Here is a 23,648-nt window from a genome sequence, read left to right on the forward strand (position 1 = left end):
TCACATTTTAGTTCAAGATTCAGATTTGATCCAAAGCTGCCAATGTTTTTTAAATGCTCCTGCTTGCCACCTCCCTACCCTGTACCTTTTCTGAAAGAGAAGGCTTGGGAGAAGAGCAGCAAGGAATAAGCAGCTTTGGAAACCACAGATTGTAAAAGCCCTTTCATTGAACCATTAGATTCTCATTTCTACAACATCAGAGCTTCGGCTTCAGAATGAATCTGGGTCTTGAGCAGGAATGGAAACCCATGAGAGGGAGGTGCTGAGAGACTGAACTGGAAACAGGTGGGGAGCAGGAAACCCATGGGGGTGTGGTGGTGGTGGCGGCGGCGGTTGCTGTGGGAGGGGGGAACCGTAACTTGGAGTCAAGTAGCCGGACAGATGCAAAAAATCAGTGTTTAAAACAAATTTTGCAACACTGCAGAGCGTTAGAGACCCCATTAGCTTGCTGATGTTAAAATAAAGCAAGGTTACTTGGGCAACTTTAAAATGGGATAAGTTTGTGACTAGTTATCTTAATCTGCAAGGTGAATATAATTAGGAATGAGGACAGAAGGGAGATTTGGTTCCATTGTTTGTCTCCAGACTTGACCTTTCGAATTCAAATATTAATGGGATGTTATTAGATTAAGTGTAAGTTTAGGACATTTATCAATTCCTGCTGTTCAGTACTCTGATGTGTGCTATCTAGTTTTCATATTTTTTTTATTGTCATGGATCCCCTTGGGTCAATCATCATTCCTCACTTAAAAGAAAGCACTCACTTACAGTCTACTCCTTGTTCTTCAGGAAAACACAGGATACAAAGGAGATGGCTTTAGTCAGTGTAAAGTTCCTTCCTTCCTATCCATCCTTTCCATAGTTGGTGACCTCCATTGGAAAGACCTAACTTGTTTAAATAACAGATAATAGGAACTGCAGATGCTGGAAAATCTGAGATACAAAGTGTAGAGCTGGATGAACACAGCTGGCCATGCAGCATCTTAGGAGCAGAAATGCTGACGTTTCGGGCCTAGACCCTTCATCAGAAATGGAGGAGGGGGAGAGGGTTCTGAAATAAATAGGGAGAGGGGGGAGGTGGATCAAAGATGAATAGAGGAGAAGATAGGTGGAGAGGAGACAGACAAGTTAAAGGGGTGGAGCCCGTAGAGGTGAGTGTAGGTAGGGAGGGGAAGGGTCAATCTGGGAAGGACGGACAGGTCAAGGGGGCAGGATGAGGTTAGTAGGTAGGAAATGGGGGTGCGGCTTGTGGTGGGAGGAGGGGGATAGGTGAGAGGAAGAACAGGGTAGGGAGGTGGGGACGAGCTGGGCTGGTTTTGGGATGCGGTAGAGGGAGGGGAGATATTGAAGCTTGTGAAATCCACATTGCTACCATTGGGCTGCAGTGTTCCCAAGCGGAATATGCGGTACTGTTCCTGCAACCTTCAGGTGGCATCGTTGTGGCACTGCAGGAGGCCCAGAATGGACATGTCGTCTGAGGGATGGGAGGGGGAGTTGAAATGGCTCACAACTGGGAGGTGCAGTTGTTTATTGCGAACCAAGCGTAGGTGATCTGCAAAGCTTTTCCCCAAGCCTCAGCTTGGTTTCCCTGATGTAGAGGAGGCACAAGGGGTACAGTGGATGCAGTATACCATGTTGGCAGATGTGCGGGTGAACATCTGCTTGATGTAGAAAGTTGTCTTGGGGCCTGGGATGGGGGTCAGGGAGGTGGTGTGGGGGCACATGTAGCACTTCCTGTGGGTGCAGGGGAGGGTGCTGGATGTGGTGGGGTTGGAGGGGAATGTGGAGCGGACAAGGGAGTCACGGACAGAGTGGTCCCTCCGGAAAGCAGACAAGGGTGGAGATGGAAAAATGTCTTTAGTGGTGGGGTTAGATTGCAGATGGCGGAAGTGTCGGAGGATGATGCGTTGGATCCAGAGGTTGGTGGGGTGGTATGTGAAGATGAGAGGTATTCTCTTTTGGTCGTTATTGTGGGGACAGGGTGTGAGGGATGAGTTGCAGGAAATGCGGGAGACATGCTCGAAGGCGTTCTCGACCACTTTGGTGGTTGGGTGGAAGGGGATGTGGTGGGACGTTGCGGTCCTTGAAAAACGAACACATCTGAGATGTATGGGAATGGAATGCCTCATCCTGAGAGCAGATGCGGCGGTGGTGAAGGAATTGGGAATTTGGGATGGCATTTTTGCAGGAAGGTGGGTGGGAGGAGGTGTATTCTAGGTAGCTGTGGGAGTCGGTGGGCTTGAAATGGATATCGGTTTCTAGGTGGTTGCCTGAGATGGAGATAGAGGTCGAGGGAGGTGTTCGAGATAGTCCAGGTGAACTTGAGGTTGGGGTGGAAGGTGTTGAAGTGGATGAACTGCTCAAGCTCTTCATGGGAGCACGAGGTGGCGCCGATAGAGTCATCAATGTAAAGGAGGAAGAGGTGGAGTTTAGGGCCAGTGTAGGTACGGAAGAGGGATTGTTCCACGTAACCTACAAAGAGGCAGGCATAGCTTGGTCCCATGCGGGTACCCATGACCACCCCCTTTGTCTGTAGGAGGTGGGAGGAATCAAAAGAGAAGTTGTTGAGGGTGACGACGAGTTCAGCTCGGCTGATGAGGGTGTCATTGGAGGAGGACTGGTCAGGCCTGTGGGACAGAAAGAAGCGGATGCCTTTAGGTCATCTGCATGGGGAATGCAGGTGTAAAGGGACTGTACATCCACAGTAAAAATGAGGAGTTGGGGACCGGGGAATTGGAAGTTCTGCTGGGGGTGGAGGGCGTGGGTGGTGTCATGGATTTAGGTAGGGAGTTCCTGGACTCAGTGGGAGAAAATGGAGTCCAGATAGGTGGAGCTAAGTTCGGTGGGGCAGGAGTAGGTGGAGACAATGGGTCAACCAGGGCAGTCAGGTTTGTGGATTTTTGGAAGGTGAAAGAAGTGGGCGGTGAGGTTGGAGGCTGTGGGTAGGAGGTCACCTGAGGTCATGAGGTTGTGTATGGTTTGGGAGATGACGGTTTGGTGCTCGGGGGTGCAGTCATGATCCAGTGGGTGGTAGAAGGTGATGTTGGAGAGTTGGCCCCTGGCCTCAGCGATGTAGAGTTCAGTGTGCCATACTCCAACTGTGCCTCCCTTGTCTGCAGGGTTTATGGTGAATTGGCACTGGAGCGGAGGGCTGCACGTTCTGCCAGGGAGATGTTGGAGTGGGTGAGAGGGGTGAAGAGAGTGAGGTGATTGATGTCTCGATGGCAGTTGGAGATGGAGGTTGAGGGAGGGCTTGTGTTGGAGGCAGGTGAAGGGGTCAGTATTTCAACAACAATTCACCTTGTAGCCTGGACTGGAAACTCCATGTCCTACACTTGCTGTGTGAACATATCTAAAATTTATTTTGTGACTAGGTTGTTCCGATACCTTTGAGGATATGGAGGACCAAGTGTCAGCCATTCATCGTCCATTCAGTTAAATCGTGACTGATAATGTATTCAATGCCATTTTCCCATGCTATCCTTGTATCTCAATGTAATTAATTTCTAGAAGTATTTCAGTTTTGGTCTGAAAGTACTTGAGGGCTGAGCTTCCACTGATCTGGGGGAGAGAATTCCAAAGATCTGCTGCCTTCTGAGTGAAAAACAACCACCTTATCTCAGTCTTAAATGGCCTGCCTACTATTCTTCATATATCTCTCTTGGTTCTGGACCCTGGCCCAGCCATGCATCTGCCCTGTCTAGATGTTTAAGAATTTTATAATTTTCAATGAAATCATCTCTCAGTCTTCTAAACTCAAGTACATCAGCCCAGTCTCCTCCATCTCACATTGGACTATCCTGCCATCCCAGGAATGAATCTGGTCAATGTCTGTTGCACTCCCTCTTTGACAAATATATCCTTCCCAAAATAAGGAGAGTATAAACTGTACAAAATTCTTCAGTTATTCATTCAGACATCTCACCAAAGTTCTATACAACTGAAGCAAGGCATGTTTATTCCAGTACTTGCATCCTGTTGTGATAAAGACCAACATACCATTTGCTTTCCAGAGTTCTGAGGAAGGGTCACCAGACCTGAAACCTCTGATGAAGGGTGTAGGCCCGAAACGTCAGCTTTTGTGCTCCTGAGATGCTGCTTGACCTGCTGTGTTCATCCAGCCTCACATTTCATTATCTTGGAATCTCCAGCATCTGCAGTTCCCATTATCTCTGAGACCTGAAACATTAACTGGTTTATTTTTCTTCACAGATGTTCCCAGACCTGCTGAGCTTTTCCAGCAACTTCTGTTTTTATACCATTTGCTTTCCTTATTACTTGCTACCCTAGTAAACTAGCTTGTTTTTATGGTACATGCAGTGGTGGTAATCCTACCTCAGACCCAGGAGGCCTAGGTTCAAGTGCTACCTGTCCCAGTGGTGAGAGTCTGAATAGGTTGATTTAGAAAATAGTTTTTTCAGTGACTTTTGATCAAGGACATGGAAGTATTTGACTGTTTGGGAAGTGTTTTGTTTTTGAATAAAACTGCCTTCATTCTTTCTACAGAGCACTTGAGGTAAGAAAATGAGAGCACTGCAGGAGCCTGAGAATGAAGGTATTGGAGAACTTAAGTAAAACACCTTTTCTTAGACCCCTGTGGTTGCTCTCAGGAGTATTCAACTATTCAAGCTCCCAATGCAAGTTCTTTTCATTGTTACATGATATTTACCCACAGTATAAAAATTGGTCTTAAAAATGAAGCCAGTTATTCTCGTTGTTTATACTGTGAATGCTCCTAAATAAGATTGGGATCCTTCTTTCCATTATGCACAGCGTTAATGATTTACTTCTGATTTGCTTGAAGGTGCCAGTAATGTTGCAACGCTTACGAGATTTGCAACTTCAGGACTTGGAGAACAACCAGAAGATGAAATGGCAAAGCCCGCGGAAGCCACACTTTACTTCACTTCTTCCAATGGATGAGGAGGCAGTGGACATGGACTACGGTGACACATCGAAAATTGAGGATGGTGAGGACTGTACTGACGATGTGTCCTTCCAGATAACTTCTTCACATAAAACCAGCAGCAGGATGAACTCCACTGTCAAGAGCACAGAAAGCGAGGATGGTGTAAAGGGCAAAGATGGACGAAGGACTGAGAGGGAGGATGTGAGGAAAGCAACCAAACAAAGACTCAACTTTGCCAGCTTGGACCCTGAACGAATATGCAACGAGCAGTCAAACAGCTGGTCAGAAATGTCATCTTGGGTGATTGGCAATAATTATAATCTTTTCCCTTTGACCTCTGCCATCGAGCAAAGGTTAATTCTTCAATACTTAACACCCTTAGGGGAGTATCAGGAGGTGAGCAATAAGGCTGAATTTTTTTTTCCCAGTTGTTCTTGGTTGGGGTTTGGGTGTTTCACGCATGACTGCCATTTATTTTCAGTTCCTAATTATTCTTGAAGGTTGGTCCACATTAGGCCTCAGCAAGCGAATCAATTGCATCATTCAATGGCTAGTTAAAAGTCAATAGTGTGTGCCTGGGATTGGACTAATCTTTAAAACGTTAACAATTCAAGTGGAGTTTTACAACTATCTGACTGCTTTGCTGTGATTTAGTATCTTTTATAAATTAAACTGAATATTTTAGAAAACAAACTTAATTTATATTCTCAAAATCGCATATTGTGATTTGAACTTGTTCTCTGGATGATTAATGCAGACCTCTCGATTGTTAGTTTAGTAACAGAAGCATTTTGCTTCAATGCCAGGATTTGGGTTTCGTTAATGACGCTTTGTGTGACAGGATTAATAATATAGAGTATCCACTGATAGCTGTTATTTGAGTGAATGTTTAGATTTAGAACAAACTTCCTTCCTCTCAAAAATGTGTTCCCTTCCAATCCTAAAAGTGCATCTCCCACTACCCAGTGCGAAATCTCATTTCACACTGCAGTCATCTAATCTGGTTTATCAGTTTGGAATAATTTCCTTGCATTACAATGGTGACTATGTAATTCGTTAACTATTAAGTGCTTGAAGTGTCCTGAGCCCGTGAAAGGCACTATATAAGTGCAGGTTCTTCCCTTTAGTTCTGTGCAGTTAATCTATGCTCTTTAGACCTGGACTCAGATTCACAAATATATCCATGCGGGACTCTTGAAGCCAGCAATCTTTAATCCCATCAGTCCATGCTAGATTTCAGCAGAAAGCAGACCACCAGCTCACTCAACCACACAACCCGTCTGACAGGCTGAAGTCCTGAAGGAGATAGGAGCAGAAGTATACATTTGGCTCCTGAAATCTGCTCTACCAATCAATAACTCAACGCTGACCTACCTCTACCGTTTTCCTGCACATTCCCCACGTAGAATCTTAGAATCCCCACTGTGTGGAAACAGACCATTCAACCCAACAAGTCTACACTAACACTCCCTACCCTGATGCAGTTGCTTATTGTAGGGCAGTATTTTATTTGGAAGAGTGTGTGAAATCATGTATTGCAAAACAAAGAATTGTAACAGACACAACTTTAATCTTTGTTTTCCTGTCTTCACGTATGCTGTCAGACTTGCTGAGTTTCTGTGTACTTTGTTTTTAATGAAAAAGTGTTCCATAAGTGGAGCTGTATTCTTTCAGGGAAACTGAACCTAATATAGTTGTAAAAATGAATTTTGCTCTTTCGTTAGAGAACATTGTGAAGCTGTGTTTTCAGATTTGAATCAAAAACAATCAGCTCAAATTAACTAGTTTGCTTGTGTCTCATGTGCAACTGTGACACAGGCAAGATGTATAGTCTGTGATATAAAAAATGGTGCTATCCTAGGATATGTATTTGGCTTGCAGCATTCACTCTTCTCAATATTAACACCAATAAGAATACTGCAGTTTTCCTAATTAATTATTAAAGTACAGATTCTTTAGTTATCCATTGTGAATATAATTGATGCCTGGGAATTTGAGGAAAATGAAGAAGGTGGTGTTCTCCTAATGGGCTTTCAATGAATGAAAGTGAGCCAAAAAGCCCAAAGTTATATGGTTCGTGCTCTGTTGGCTGATCTTAGCCATGGCTGAGAATGGGGTTACTGAAGTTAACCTCCATATTCTTGAGCTAGAAAATGGAAGATCAGCCGGGGATCCTTGGTCGTTATCCAGTATTTTGTGCTGTGTGAAAGTATATCTAACTGCTGGGGATTATGGGGCCAAGAGTTAGTGTTGATGGCTTCACTAGTTTGAATATGCTGAACCATGGCAAAATATTGGGATGTGGTATGAGGTCCCAGGTGAAATGCTGATGTCCTGCCAGTGAAATCCACTGGCTCATCAGGGAGCCAAGTATCATTTTTTTGATCCCCTAGTTTGTGCCCAAAATTGGCAGTGACAGCTAGCAATCCAGATCTTCAGTTCATGGTTGAAATCTTGCTGAGTTTATGTCAGTCATAATCAGTTGTGTGGAGCAGTCTCATTATTCTGACCACATACTGGTCTGCAATCCAGTTAGAGAGACAGAGTCACAGCCTAGCCTTTTAATAATGAGTTGTTTCTGATTTATGGCAGTTGCTAGCTGTGTTCATGCAGCTTGGTGCTCGGGAACTGCTGATGTACTACATTGACCTGAAGCAGACTAATGATGTCCAGCTGACTTTTGAAGCTCTTAAGGTATGACAACATTTGATTAAGCCTGGGCTGATGGGGCGTTCAATTCACACAATACCGCTGTGCAGTGTTGTTTGTAAAAGCAGTCTTGTGTAGTTTCCAAATACTTGATAAGTAATTGAGTTGTGTGATGCAAAACTGAGTCACAGAAGCTAGGAATCTAGGTTTGTTACTTCCAATGATTGGTATGTCTGATTGGAGAAGATAAATGGCTATTTGAATGATTTAATAGAGAGACACTAGCTAGGTCCCACCTTTAGTTAATATCTTCAGGAAGAATGGGGAGAAAATCAAGGAATGGGCCATAGAATGCCTACAGTGTGGAAGCAGGCCATTCAGCCCATTGAGTCCACACTTGCTCTCCAAAGAGCATCCCGCCTAGACCTACCCACTGTGCTGTACCTGTAACCCAGTGTTTCCCATCCCTGGACACTATGGGCAATTTAGCATGGCCAATCCACCTAACCTGCACATCTTTGAACTGTGGGAGGAAACCAGAGCACCCAGAGGAACCTATGCAGACACGGGGAGAATGTGCAAACTCCATAAGTCGCCCGAGGCTGTAATCAGTCCCAGGTCCTTGGCACTGTGAGGCAGAGCTTGCTACTGTACTGCCAGCTTATCTTGTATTGATTAATTTGCTTGGCTGACCACTGATTCAGTTCATTTATCGCATGAGCCTGACTCTGCCCTATAAGCAGGTGTAGGCCACTTGACCCTGAGAATCTGCTTTGCTATTCAGTGAAATCAAGGCTGAGCTTCTTACAGCCCCAGCTCCACATTCCCGCCTACCCCATGATATCTTTCACCACCTTGCTTGCCCAGGTTCTATTTCAGCCTTAAAACTATTCAAAGGCTGTTTATACTGCCTTCTGAAGAAGGAAATTCCAAAATCTCCTGAAATATTCATGTGCAGTTTCCACAAGATAAAGTATTGTAGAGTGGTGAACTCTGGTAAGTTTTCCAGTTCCTTGCCCAGAAGTCCTTATACTGGTTTTAAAATTTAGAAGTAGACTAGAAATTAACTCGGACCTTCTACTGTTAAGTGGGATCGTGACTGAGCATCTGTCTTGGCCCATTTATTTTTCAGCTTGCTGTTTGTGTTCACTGAGGGGGCCTTAGGTTCCATTCTACTCCGAGTTAACTGATCCCAGCATGGCTAATCGTACTGTACGGTCAGTTAGCCCAAGAGTTCCAGGCAAAATGTGGGAAGAGGAAATCAGTGTTTTCAATTTTGATTTATTTCTTGTGATCTTTGCTGAAATATGCTAGAGCATACATCAGACTGCCACAATATCTGTATCATTAATACATGGTCTTAAATGAATTCCCTGCCTACAGCATGAACTAGTGCTTTCAAGGAGGAAAACCTGGTGGTAATGGGAATGAGGTGGTATACAATTGTATTAATTTATTGTAATTTTTCCACAAAGTGCAATCTAGTTTGGGATGGAGTTATATAGTGAATGTTCCAGTATTGACCATCTTTGTAGCATGGGTCCTTATGTTGGCTTCATGGGAACATGCCTTGCAGCACCATAACACTTGTGTATTGAGCTAGCCATTCAACCCCATTGTTTGCAACCTACTTGTTTAACAACTATTTTCCTCCTCTGCAGTACTTGGCCTCTCTGTTGTTACACAAAAAGTTTGCAGCTGAGTTTGTGGCTCACGAAGGAGTTCAGAAACTGCTGGAGATTCCCAGGCCCTCCATGGCTGCGACAGGAGTGTCCCTGTGTTTGTATTATTTGGCTTACAACCAGGATGCGATGGAACGGGTGAGTCTAGCACTGTACTGGGAATGCCTTCGTTATTATTGAAAGATGAATTCCTTTTGCAATACTTGATGTGATGTTCAAAATTTAAAAATGTTTGAATAATCTTGTTTTTAGTGGGCTTATTAGCTGCTTCACTTGTATGTTTTCTCCTCTTATCTAAGGATTCAGTCTGTTAAGATAATAGTCTCTAATAGAGAAGATACTATAAATTAGTAGCTGTGTTGTTCTTGCCCATTGTTGACAGACATGCTTTCAATATGTATGCCCTAATATGTGCAGATCCCACCCTGGCGTCTGCATTTCCATCCATGTTGTCATTCGAGTTCCCTAAAACCTACCTCTGACCAGGCTTTTTGTCAGGGTGTCCTAATGAACCCTTGCGTCAGGTTTCTCTCACTCATAACATTGCAATGGAATGCCTTTAAGACATCCTCTTGTTTTAAAAATGCTATAAAAATGCAAGTTATATAATTGAAACTCAGTTGGTAATACTAGTGCCTCTGAATTGCAAGAGCTGGATACAAATTTAGCTCAGAGGATTTAATCACAAAATTTAGGCAGAGAATCCAGTATGCAGTACTGCACTGTCAAGGTCTTGTCTTTCAGATGAGTCATGCGATAATAGGAACTGCAGATGCTGAAGAATCTGAGATTGCAAGGTGTAGAGCTGGATGATCACAACAGGCCAAGCAGCATCAGAGCAGCAGAAAAGCTGACGTTTCCGGCCAAGACCCCCCCCCCACCCGTCTTCCTGCTCCTCTAATGCTGCTTGGCCTGCTGTGTTCATCCAGCTGTACACCTTGTTATCTCAGATTCTCCAGCAGCTGCAGTTCCTGCTACCTCTGAAACAATTTTAGCTCTGTTTATATTGTTAGGTAGATGTGAAAGATCTCATGGCATTATTCGAGGAAGAGTAATCGTTATCTTCCTGGTACCTAGGACAATGTTTATCCCCCCAACCAACACCTGGAAAAAGGTTATTTGGCTATTGTGATATTGCTGTCTGTGTGCTTCTAGCTGCTGTTTTTCCTGCAATACAAGATTAAATCAATTTAAAATTGCTACGTTAGGTGCAACATGCTTTGGGACATCCTGAGACTGTGTAGATGTTATGTAAAGGCCAGTCCTTCCTTTCTCCCCCTCTAATTTATTGCAAGCATTTATTTCTGATCCCATGTGTTGATTCTTGCTCTTTTCTCTCCAGCTCTGCTTGTTACCACAGTACGTACTGTCCGATGTTGTCAGCTACACCCTGTGGTTATTGGAATGCTCTCATGAGTCGGGCCGCTGTCATGCCACGTTGTTTTTCTCCATCTCTTTCGCTTTTCGCTCCATTCTGGAACTTTTTGATTTACAAGATGGTCTCCGACGAGTAGTAAACCTGGTACTGTTGACTTTTTTTGGCTGATTTTTTAATTCGTCCTGTAAAGTGATTTTGAGTTTGTACGGCTACATTTTTTGATATCTGTGGAGCTGAGATAAATGCACTGAGGGAAATAGCGCACATATAACCGCATAAATGGGACAATGAGCCACGGCAATAAACTGCTGTCCTAGTTTGCCGGTAAGGGAGCAAATAGGTCTCAGGAGAGATGACATTTTGGACTTACTATACGTTTTTATTTCAAAAAATGGTTTGCATGTCTGTAAAAATGGCTGCTCTGAATAATCAGTGCTCACTTAAATCTGTAATCAAATCCATATTGCTCTTTGTGCCGACAAATTAACATCCTCATGGTGATCTGATTGAGGCGCTTAAAATGTTAAACTGGATTGTTGGGTGAGTGCAGAGAAATTATTTGGTGGTAAAAATCGAGGACACATCTTAATGTCATGTCATCCAGCTGGAATTTGTGAACTGCTTTTTCACATACTGTAGCAGTAGTCTGAAACATTTTCTCCCAAGAGGCTATGGATTCTGCAGAAGTTGATGCTTTTAAGTTTGTTTTTTTAAGTTAGGTACAAGTATTGAAAGATGTGGAGTTTAGGCGCATAAATGACATTGAAATATAGATCAACCGTTATCAAATTAAAGGGCCAAGCCAAAGGCTGAGCAGACTTCATTTGTTCCATGATTACATTTGACCATGTACAGATTGTCCTGAATTTAACTTTTTGTTTTGTGTGACTTTTGTAGATCAGTACACTGGAAATCTTAAACCTGGAAGATCAGGGTGCATTGCTGAGTGACGACGAGATATTTGCCAGTCGCCAGACTGCCAAGCACACATGTATGGCTCTCCGTAGGTACTTCGAGTCACATTTGGGAATTAAAGTGGAGCAAGTGAAAAGATCATTGCAACGAACAGAAGGTGGTGCTATTATTCACCCTCACCCACCATGCAAGGTGTGTACAGAGAAATAATGCTTTTATATGGAGAGCTGTCAATGTTTTCAGGATGGGTGAAGAGTGTGGCACCAAATCACAACAGGCTTATGGTGGATTGCTCTGAAAGCTTCATGAATTAAGTGTTGCCTTCTTTGACATTCCAATGAGACCTTTAATAGATGCTTAAATTCAGTTGTCATTCATCAAAATCATCCTACTTAGCATTTGTGATTCATTTTGAAATAATTATCCTGGTTCTTACAGTCACTTGTGAAAACAAAAATCCATTCTTCCTGTAACACAGTCTGATTTGTAAATACTCATCATCTGCTGCCAACTGAAGATTATTGGTGGTCCGTGGAACCGGAATGGAAATAGAATTAATGCAGATCCACCCATGCAGAAGCAATACCTTCAAGCCACACATGATAGGCTGTCCCTTTGTGGATCGTTTGTTCATTGAAGAGGAGTTTTTATGTAACTGGAGTATCTTCCAAAGTGCAATCTATTTATGTTGCTAACAGAGTCCACCTTACGGCATGGAAACAGACCCTTCAATCCAACTTGTCAAGCAAGTTTCCCAAACTAAACTAGTCCCACTTGTCTGCATGAACCTATCTATTGAAACAGTCTTTAAACCCAAGTTAATCAAATTGTCAGTTGGAAACGTGGCATCTATGTACAAAATACCTTCAAATTGAAGAGATGCAGGAGTACTAAATCAGAACCTAATCATATAGGTCTGTAAGTGTTTTAAAAGCAGGAGGAATGAGATGAGTTCCACAAATTATGAAAAGAATCAGTTTTAATACAAACTGTATAAAGATTGAATTGACAAATTCTTGTTACACCTATCAGGTAGAAGAAGGTAAAGATTGGCCTAGGAAGAGGGATGTATGTTCGAGTCAAAAGAGGACCGATCCAACATAATGCAGTGCAGCCTTTTGCCATGAAGCTATCAAGAGGCAAAATTAATCACAGATCAAAAAGAATTCTGGAATGCTCAGTCAGATTTTAATTTAAGAATAAAGTTAGACCATTCCAAAAAAATAACCAGTTCCAACATGAGAACCATACATTATTAATAAAATTGCAAAATAGTTGTGGCAAAAAAAAGCAAAAGATAGGCATTAAAGATGAAGTCAGATATTGGGGCAATAACTCCATGAGTGAGATCTCCATTTTCTGGGTGGCATGGTGGCTCAGTCATTAGCACTGTTACTTCACAGCATCAGGGATCCAAGTTCAATTCCAACCTTGGACAACTCTCGACGTGGAATTTGCACATTCTCCCTATGTCTGTGTGGGTTTCCTCTGGGTGATCTGGTTTCCTCCCACAGTCCAAAAATGTACGAGGTTAGGTGGATTGGCCATGCTGGATTGCCCAAAGTGTTCAGGTATGTGTAGATTGGGTTCATTAGCCACAAGAAATGCAGGGTTACATGGATACAGTAGGGGGTGGATCTGGGTGGGATGCTCTTCTGAGGGTCAGTGTGGACTTGTTGGACCAAATGGCCTGTTTCCACACTGTGCGGATTCTATGATTGTATAAAATGGGGTAACTTACTCCACAGCAGAAAGCTGTGGCTCTGCATCATTTTTAAAAAAGGACATATTCCTCCAGAAAGAATTTATTTTTGTTTCTTCATAGGATGCAGACCTTACTGGTAAGGCTGGCATTTGTTGCCTATTTCTAATTGCTAAGAGAGCTATGAAGAGTCAGCCACATTTCTGTGGCCCTAGGGTCACAGACATTCCAAACCAGTTGATGGCAGATTTATTTTCCTAAAAGGCATTGGTGTGCCAGATGGAATTTTATAATAGTGGCTTATGGTTGTCATCACTGAGATTAGATTTCAGTTCCAGGTTTTATTAATTGTGGAATTTGAACCAGTGACCCTGGAGCATTTGATTAGGCTGCAGTTCATTGAAATGAATCTGAGACCAGTTTAAAATATCTTTACTAAAACCTACCCTGCATCTGATATTTGCTAAAGGATATTTCTGAATTAATCGCAAGTAGGAAGGTCAGGTGACTAATTTTTTTTCTAAGGACCTTTAACCGCATATGGTTTCCATTTGCTCTGCAAGAGAAAAAGTAATTACACCTATTTTTCCAGAACTTTTAAGGAGCATGTAGTGCTCATACAGACTAATTGTGGGCAGTGTTGAATACTGCTTATGCTGTTTTCATGTTATTTTATGAAGTCTTTTAATACGTGTGCTCAGTGAATACAAGGATAGCTGAATTACGCAGTAGGACCCTAATTCTCAAATACCATTGTGTATTCATCATTGTGTTTAACATAATTGGATTCATGCATCTACAGAATCCTGCAGCATAGTTTGAAAGCTGTCCTCCCTTTTCCATCTCTAGACCTGGGGTTACCAATGATTCAGAAATGCCCAATATGCTAGGCTAATTGCAAGCTGCTATTTATGCGGCTGTATGCTAGTTGAGCATGTTAATATGTGATTACACGTGTGCTGACTGGGAACCCCAGAACTAGTGCCCCAAGAATCAGCATGTGCTCCAGCTTTCACAGACAGCAACTTTCTCATCAGATATGGGGTGGCATTCAAAAATTGACTTGTTGCGAATTGTCAGGTGTCCTGTGTCCAAAAGCTAAATATATAATTCATTCACAACAGAAACAAAGGTAACTCACTCGGAAAAAGTTTTCTGCTTCTGTTTTATCAGGAAGATCTCAAATTATTGCAGCACTGGGTACAGCTTAGTCATTTGATTCCTATTGACCAAGCCTTTCCTAAAAAATGTATTAAGTTAAATGGAGGGTGTGTATGTTACTTTCAAAAGTTTTGGTTCACAAAGATTTATGATTTCATTCTCAGTTCCAAAGTAATTTTGTATATTCCAATAAACATAAAAATTCTTATATGTCTCTATCTCTGAGCCAGGAGACCTCAGTTCAAGTCCCACCTGTTCCAGAGATGTGTGATAACATCTCTGAACAGGTTAATTGGAAAATATCTACAAAATTGTAACGGGACTAGACAGGATAAATGCAAGAGGGATGGTCCTGATGACTGCAGAATGCAGAGTCCAGAATCCAGGCTCACAGTTTAAGGATATGGGACAAGGACTTTTAGGACTCAGATCAGAAGAAATTTCTTCACCCAGAGAACTTAATCCTGTGGAATTCTCTGCAGCAGAAAGCAAATGAGGCCAAAACTTTGAATTGTGAAGATGTAGGGACGTGATGGTAATGTCACTGGACTAGGAACCGAGAACCCCATGTGAATATTCTGGGGCCATGGGTTCAAATCCCGCCATGACAGATGGTGAAATTTGAATTTAATAAAAATTCAACCCAATGGCGACCATGTAAACGCTGTCAATAGTTGTAAAAACCCATCTGATTCACTAATCTCTAAGGAGATCTGTCTGATCTGCTATATATTACTCAGGATTCATAACAATGTAGTTGACTTTTAATTGCCCTCTGGGTCATTAGAATGGGCAATAAATACTATTCTAGCCAGTGATGCCCACATCCACCAAACAAACATAAAATGTTTTCGAGATACAGTTTGATGTTCTTGGGGCTAAAGGGATCAAGGGGTATGGGGGAAAACGTGGGAACAGGGTACTAAGTTGTATGATCAGCCATTGTCCTCATGAAGGTCATAGGGAGATCAAAGGATTCAATGCTCCTACTCCTATGTTTCATACAGAAAACATGGTTGTGTTTCAGCACAAGATCCAGTTTGCATTCAATCTAATATAGCAAGTCACCGCAAATTCTGCCTCCGTCCCAAACATGAATGTGGGATGTAGGTAAATTTGCAATAGTGCTCAAATTGGTGGTGGCACTGAATAGCGAGGAGGAGGATACAAAAGAGTTGTTCACACATTGGCAATCTTGAAAAGTCTGAGGTGATGCATTTTGTGGAGACTAAAATAGGCAAGGGAGTACACATTGAACAGTAGAGCCCGAGGATATATAGAGGGTTAGAGGGACCTTGATGTGATGTCTGTTGTTTCTCGAAGATAGATAAGGTGGTTAAGAAGCAATTTTCTTTCTAATTTTACTTTCTTCCGCACGGACCTCCTGAGGTCAGTGCGCAGCAGTGACTTCCAAAACTGGAAGCTGGTATGGTGATCCATGTCACACAAACTGCAGTACATGGAATATCAGAGTGGCTGCATGTGCGCAACGTGCGGGGAATGTTGTTAAGAATGAAGTGGGATACTTGCCTTTATTAGTCAAGGTACTAGATACAAAAGCAAGGAGGTTATGACGAAGCTGTATATAATGTACATTAGGCCACAGCTGAATTACTGTACACAGTTGTAGTCACCACAGTAAAGGAACGATGTGATAACACTAGAGAGGGTGCAGAGAAGATTCACCAGGATTTTGTTCGGGCTGGACTGATTCAATTTTGAAGAGAGACTAGATAGGCTGGTGTAGTTTTCCTTAGAGCAGGGAAGGTGGTGTTTCAGGTACCTGATTGAGGGGTTAAGACAGTCTAGATAGGGAGAAATTAGTAGTGGGCTGAATGAGTCACAGTTTTAAGATAAGGAGCAGAAGGTTAAGAGTGGATTTGAGTGAACCGCAGAGAGTTATAGCTATCTGGAACTCATTGCCTGAAAGAATCAGAGGTGGGAATTCTTGAGACTTCTACGAACTGTTCAGATGAACACTTGAAACACATTTTAAATAGATAAACGTTCAATGAGCAGTGCAGATGTGATGGACCAAAGGGCATCTTTCTGCACTGTAAAAACTTTGACTGGAAGGTATACTGCATGTGAGGAATATCTTTTTCAAATATCTGTTTTAGAAATGTGAAAAGAATCTGTACATTGAGTTAAAAGCCTTTTTATCCTCAGGGAATCTCTCTCAATCAAATGGTGATCTATCAGAAAAACATCTGTTGAAGTACTTCACCAGTTTCTGAACATTGAATGTGGTTCTCCTGCTGCGGTAGATTGGGGCCTAGGTGTTGACGTGACTGCTGTGGAAGTACTGGAGCTAATTACTTTGTTTCAAATCTCTCTTTTTTAGGCTTGTTCCTATACCCATGAGCAGGTTATGGAGATGATGGAATTTCTGATTGAATATGGCCCAGCAAGACTATTCTGGGAGCCAGCTGAGGTCTTTCACAAGCTCTCTTGTGTACAACTTCTGTTACAGCTCATATCCATCGCTTGTGATTGGAGGACTTACTATGGCAGGTAGACTTTGATTCATATTTCTAACATTCAGCTGAAGGGTCGCTGCAAGATTTGACTGTGAAGATGTTATTCTCAAGTTTACTACGTTTGTTAAATTGCCGTTTATCAGCCCAACAGTGGAGATGGAGCAAATTAATTCTTTTCATTGTTGGTTTTGAATAAGTCTAGCTGTTTAAGTCATTCATTCGGCATTTTCAGAAAAATGAATCTTCATTTTGTCTATTCTCTGCTTCCGTGGTCTTGTTCTGCTTCTATCTTTGTGCAGGAAAGATGTATAAACTGGTTTCAAGAATGGAAGCAATCATCTTAGGCCTTCAGTATGAGCATTACCCAAACCATTATTTTTCCACTGTTATTGTTCAGGAAAATACATGCATCCATATATTTAAACTTAAGCAAACACATTTGCTTAAAATAGCCATTCCAGTTTGGCCACCATCATGTTTGGGATAGCAGAGCTGTTGTTTCTCAGGTTAGGCATTTTTGAAATGTTACATTCTTGGTATTTTCATTACTTGAATCTGCAGACAGCCTTTTCCCATGATTATGTTTTGAGAAATAAGATAAATAGTGATAGATTAGGTAACAACTTGTGTATTAAAGACCATTAGATTGCAGGAGATAGGGCCAGATTGAAGATGAGATAAAGTGCTACGGTTTGAATAATGATTAGCTCATTTCAGCACATTTTGTTTAAAGAAGCAGAATAAAAATATGGTATACCTTGCTTTCTTTTAATGTTTTCTGGTGATCTAATAGAAGACACCAAAATTGGCATGGCATCTTGTACTTAGGCAGTGTGTTTAATATGGAAAGCTTTATAGAGCTACAGTCATAAAGTGAGTGCCAAGTTAAAATGGGGATATTTGGAGGACTATCAAAGTCTTGGGTGTTTAGAGGGAAACGCAGAGGTTAGAGAGTAGACAATTGAGCCAAAGAAACGTAATCAACTTGACAAACGATTTAAATGCCATTTGACACAGTAAAAGAAGGAGCCTTGGAAAGAAGAGCTATCAGGTGTGGCTTTAAGGTTTGACGTGGTGATGCTGATATTGGACTGGGTTGGACAAGGTCAAAAATCACACTACACCAGATTATAGGCAATTACTTGCCCTGTCTGAATGTAAAAGATCCTAAGACACTCTTTGAGTACCAATAGGTTTCCTGGATAACTTAGTCAACTGGACCCCAGGAAATGCTGAAGTGCCAGTACTGTCTTTCCCGAGAAAAGATGGCCTAGAGGTGATATGATAGAGATCTTCAGAGTTATTAACAGTGTCAATGTAGATATGAAACTTCCATTTGGAAGGGAATCCAAAACCAGGGCCTATAGGGTCTTGTAGAAATCCCATAAGGAATTCAGGAGCTTTACTTTGGTTAGCATGTGAAGTGTTGAGGCGTAGATACATTCAAGAGAAACAAGATAGATACATGAAGAAATGAATAGAGGAATATGCTGTTAGGATGGTATGAAGTAAAGTAGTAGGAGCTTTGTATGTTGTTCATATAAACATTGACGTAATTTTGCAGAGTTTAATGTCCTGTTTCTCTGTTATAAATTGTTTCTCCAAAAAAAAGACATTTAATGTCCAGCCTTTAAGGGAATTCTATAGATGATTTTTTTTTCCCCATTCATTTTATTGCTTGGCTGCACTACCAAGATCAGAAATGTTTTTGTACAGGTTCACAATGTGTTATATAAGTATGTTGATGTTATCTGTAAAGTCTAAGTGTGGCATACCCTAATTTTCTAATCTCTCGTTCCTTCAGAAATGACACTGTGCGTTGTGCTCTCGATGTGCTGGCTGTCCTCACAGTAGTTTCCAAAACTCAGCTTTTGCTGGCAGAACCTGTAGATGTGATGGATGAAGGGTCCTCAACTGTGACTGCGGTGGGTGAGTGTATTTTTCATGGTTACCATTTTCCAAAGCTTAACTTCCAGAATCAACAGTTTCCAATAAAAGTAATATGACACCAGTCGTGCTAGTGTGATCTGGATGCAAAGTGAAACCAGACTGTCCAAATGCGATTTGTGTCCTGCTTGAAATGAGCTCTGTTTGTTCAGTTTATAATGGTAGTGGGCTTACATTTGTAAGCTTACTCTATTTAGCTCCTCTAACATTCGTGCCAAAGTGCATAACCTCATATTTCACATCTTAGATTTCATCTGCCAGTGTTTTGCCCAAACACTTTGCCAGTCAGTATCCTCTCCAGACTCTATCTTTGGGTTATCTGCAAGCTTAGTGATGGTACATTCACTTTCCTCATCTCAGTCATTAATATATATTGTAAATAATTGTGGCCTCAACACTGATCTCTGTGGCATACCACAAGTTACAGGTTGCCAGCCTGAAAATGTTCCACTTTATTCCAGCTCTGTTCTTTAGTTAGCCAGTCTTCAGTCTATATTGGTATACTATCTGCCAATGTGATGAACACTTGGTAAGCATCCTATTTTGCTCATCAAACACCTTTCAAATATATTTCTTCCAATTGATTACCTTTTACCTATCCTGCTTATTTCCTCCGAGAACTCTAATAAATTTGTCAGACGTGATTATCCCTTCAGGAAGCCATCCAAACTCTGCTTCATTATGTTATGAATTGCTAAATGCATCCTTTGTAATAGACTTTAAAATGACACAGATGGATGTTAAACTGTCTGGCTTATTGTTAACTGTTTAACTGTCTCCTTCCTTTTTGAATAAGAATGTAACATTGGCACTTATCCAATCCTTGGGAATTTATGGATTTAAAGAACGTAAATTCTTGGAAAGGATACATCCAGAACATCACTTTTTTTTCTCAGCTACTTCCTTTAATATCCTTGACCGTGTTCCAAATGAGTGAGAGAGAGCTTGCTAGAAGTATAAAAATAGTATGTACAAAAGAAAAAAGAAACTAAAGTGAGCCTTAGTCCTGCAGAAGATCAAACTGGGGAATTAGTAATGGAAAACAAGAGAATTGTAGAAGCCTTGATCTGGTGTTTTGTGCCTTTCTTCGCTGTAGAAGACACCAAAAAGCATGTCCCAAGACTGCTTGAAAACTAAGATGTAAAAGGAAGGGGAGGAATTTCAATCTGTCATGGGGAAAATATTAGAACCAAAGGTGGACAAGTTCCCGGCACCTGGTGGCTTTCATCCTAGGTTCTTCGAAGTGGCTGCAGAGATAGCTGCAATGGTTGTATTCTTCCAAAATTTCCTAATTTTTGGAAAGATCCCAGACTGAAGAATCACCATCATGACATCACTTATTCAGGAAAAGAAGGTCACAAAGCAGGAAACTGTAGGTTAGTTAACTGTTCTCGAGCTGTAAAGTTAGAGGTTACAAGTCTGTTAAGCTGTGTCCTACATTTAAAGGTAACACAGTGTGGAGCTGGAGGAACACAGCAGGCCATGCAGCATTAGAGAAGCTGGAAAGCTGACATTTCAGCTTAAGACCTTTCTTCAGAAATGGGTCCCAGCCCGAAACGTCAGCTTTCCTGCTCCTCTGTTGCCTGGCCTGCTGTGTTATCTGTGACTCCAGCGATGGCAGTTCTTATGACCTCCTACATTTAAAGATCCTTGTTTTCTTTTGTAGGGATGAGCATTATCCTTGGAGTTGCCGAGGGGGATATCTTTGCAAATGATGCTGAGACACAGAAATCTGCACTTCAAGTCATTATCAACTGTGTCTGCGGGCCTGATAAGCGTATCTCCAGCATCGGCAAGTTCAACTCCGGAACACCTCGTCGGAAAAACCTGCAGAACCCCAAGACCACAGAGAGTGTGCTGACTAAGATGTGGAATGTGGTACAGGCCAACAACGGCATCAAGGTGTTACTGTCCTTGTTGACTGTGAAGACTCCCATCACGGATGCGGATCAGATCCGCACTTTGGCATGCAAGGCCCTGGTGGGCCTGTCACGCAGTAGTGCTGTGAAGCAGATCATCAGCAAGCTGCCCCTTTTCACCAGTGGCCAGATCCAGCAACTGATGAGGGAGCCTGTGCTTCAGGACAAGAGACACGAGCACGTCAAATTCTGCAAGTATGCCTCTGAGCTGATTGAGCGTGTCTCTGGGAAGCCGCTGTCCATTGGCTCTGATGTCTCACTGGCCCGGCTTCAGAAGGCAGATGTAGTGGCACAAACACGGATTACCTTCTCTGAGAAAGAGCTGCTCTTACTCATCCGCAACCATCTCGTGTCTCATGGCCTGCACGACACAGCATCAATGCTCACCAAGGAGGGTGACCTTCCCAGGACACCGGCCATCCAAGCTGCACCGCCACATTCTCCCGCCTTTGCAGCCACCGCCCCTGGCACCTCCCCTGTCAGCTTACCCCGGACTCCCAGGCTAGCCAATGGCATTTCATCTCGAACCATCAACCTAACTGTGTTTCCACCATCCTGCCAAGCGAAGGTAGCAACTTCTCAAGGGGCCACCTCCACCTCTGGGCTCTCCTGTCCCAATGGCTCACCAATTATTGGCAAGATAAGCTTTTCCAAGGAAAAGCCATCTCCCTGCAATGGCACGAACCTGAAGAAGCAGAGATTAATTCGACAGAAGTCGGACTATGGGGCTTACAACCAGACACCGGCTATTAAAAAGCAACTGGACCGCCACCTCCCATCACCACCTTCCTTGGACAGCATCATTACTGAATACCTCAGAGAACAGCATGCCCGCTGCAAGAACCCTGTTGTCACCTGCCCTCCTTTTTCCCTCTTTACTCCTCACCAGTGCCCAGAGCCAAAGCAGAGACGGCAAGCACCACTGAACTTCACCAGCCGTGTGACCCATAGATCTGCTTTCCCTAAATATGGAGGAGTGGATGGAGGCTGCTTTGATCGGCATCTCATCTTCAGCAGGTAATGTTGTGTAGTTTATTGACAGAGATTTGCAGAAAGTTTCCCTGCACAAAACAAGTATGCTTATAGTCCCCCACGTTTATTGCAAGTGTATTTGACTCTCTGTTTCTGTTGTGCACATTGTGTGGTAAAATCGTGTGCAGTGTTAACACTGATTCAAGCTGCCTTAGCCTAAAATCGGCAGTTTTTTCTGCAGAGTTTTAACTCCAAATAGCCATTGCATTTAAAGTGGTTCAAGAGGAACCTTTGTAAATGTGTTGCAATAGTTCTGAAGTTATGAGTTGTTTTCATGATTGAGATTGTAATGAACATAATTTCCTATCACTTCAACTCTCATTGTAGTCTTTGTATTGATTCAGGATGCTAAATTTTGCCTTTTAATGTGATTTTTCTCTTGGCCAGTGCTGCCCCAGCTTGTAAGGACAGGCAGAGAAATCAGTTTTGAGTTGCAACCTGTACGACTTTGACCTGGTGAGCTGAAGAGAGTCCAAACCAAAAAAAAATGGGAGCAGGAGTAGACCATTCAGCCCTCTAAGTCTGGTCTGCTATTCAGTAAAATTATGATTGATCAACTTCACCATTTTGCTATGCTATTCCCCAGATGTTTTCTAATATGTAGAAATCTATCACTGTCATTCACGAAGATGGCAAATAGTTGAATTTTCACAGCCCTTGGGTGAAGAGCTCCAAAGATTCAAATATTAATGCATTTTAGTTAGAAATTCTAATATTCTCCCAATCCTCAATTGACCTTTTTAGCATTGTCTTAAATTAAACAAAAAGACCATAAAATAATTGTCAGTGTAATACTGCAGTGTTACTCAACACTACTGTTGTAAACCATGTACGAGTTATTTAAAATTTATTAGTTAGTAAGTAGTCTATTGTCATAGCTCTTAATGTATTTTTCCCAATATGCCATAACCAGTTCGCCCCTCGTGGCTTCGCAGGGTCTTAAATCTGAAAGAAAACTAATTTCTGATCTAAATTCACTTTCAGACTTCATGCAAAATGCTGTCATTTTCTGGTCACACTCTTCTAAAAACTTATTTACAAGAAGATTATTAATTAGTCATTTTCATTACGCAAAAATTGATGTAAAAAAGACCACTCCCTAGTTGGTTCCTCAACAAACTGCTCTGGAAAAACATAAGCCATATTTTCCAAAAATATGTCCTGCTTAGTAATACTTCCAGTTTGCATGTGATTTGAAGTCACCCAGGATTGCTATATTCTTATTAGGTGAACCTCTAATTTCCTGATTTATATTTACATTATTATTTATGTTTGATGGCCTATAAATAACTCCCACCAAAGTTTTCTGCCTTTTGTTGTTTCCTATTTCCATCCAAACTTTAGAACAAAGGTAATTTCTCTCGCTGCAGAAGTAATGCCTTCTTAAATTAAGAGAGCACCCTGCCACCTTTTCCCAGAATTCTGTCCTTCCTGAATGCCACAGAACTGTCTGTTTTATTGCAAATGCTGTACGCATTCAAATACAGAGCTTTTAATTCGGTACATCCCCACCAACCCACACCACAACCACTGTTTTTGTAAACACTGGCCTTATCTATTGACACACTCAAAAGGTTTAGAAGCTCTGTTCCTTCCTGCTATACTCTAATAATTGTTAATTTATTACTATCCTTAATCACTTATCATTTCCTTATCATTATCATTTCCTAACCTTATCATTTCCTTCTAATTCACTCAATTTTCCCCAGCATGATCTTTTCCTCTTTTTGTGGCCCCCTTTCACCCCCCAAAATAAGGCACTCTTCAGGTGAAGTCCATCTCAGAGTATAGCTCCCACATTGCCCAGTGCTACTGCAAATACCCAATGAATCAGTGTCCACTTTTTACATTGCAATCTTTCAACTGTGCATCTC

The 23,648-nt window shown here is 42.0% G+C and overlaps 1 protein-coding gene across 3 annotated transcripts in view; it reads left to right on the forward strand.

Annotated features, from left to right (window-relative positions):
* LOC125460169 (DDB1- and CUL4-associated factor 1-like) overlaps window positions 1-23,648 on the forward strand; it is an 85,556-nt gene that overhangs the window by 35,801 nt on the left and 26,107 nt on the right. For all 3 annotated transcript variants that reach the window (XM_059649498.1, XM_059649499.1, XM_048547297.2), the window contains 8 exons: window positions 4,805-5,305; window positions 7,502-7,603; window positions 9,220-9,378; window positions 10,583-10,762; window positions 11,516-11,725; window positions 16,741-16,910; window positions 18,681-18,805; window positions 20,490-21,759. In XM_059649498.1, the coding sequence (XP_059505481.1) occupies window positions 4,805-5,305; window positions 7,502-7,603; window positions 9,220-9,378; window positions 10,583-10,762; window positions 11,516-11,725; window positions 16,741-16,910; window positions 18,681-18,805; window positions 20,490-21,759 (2,717 nt within the window). The remainder of the gene's footprint in view (window positions 1-4,804; window positions 5,306-7,501; window positions 7,604-9,219; window positions 9,379-10,582; window positions 10,763-11,515; window positions 11,726-16,740; window positions 16,911-18,680; window positions 18,806-20,489; window positions 21,760-23,648) is intronic.

Source organism: Stegostoma tigrinum, chromosome 11 (assembly GCF_030684315.1).
Source record: "Stegostoma tigrinum isolate sSteTig4 chromosome 11, sSteTig4.hap1, whole genome shotgun sequence".
Classification (NCBI taxonomy): domain Eukaryota; kingdom Metazoa; phylum Chordata; class Chondrichthyes; order Orectolobiformes; family Stegostomatidae; genus Stegostoma; species Stegostoma tigrinum.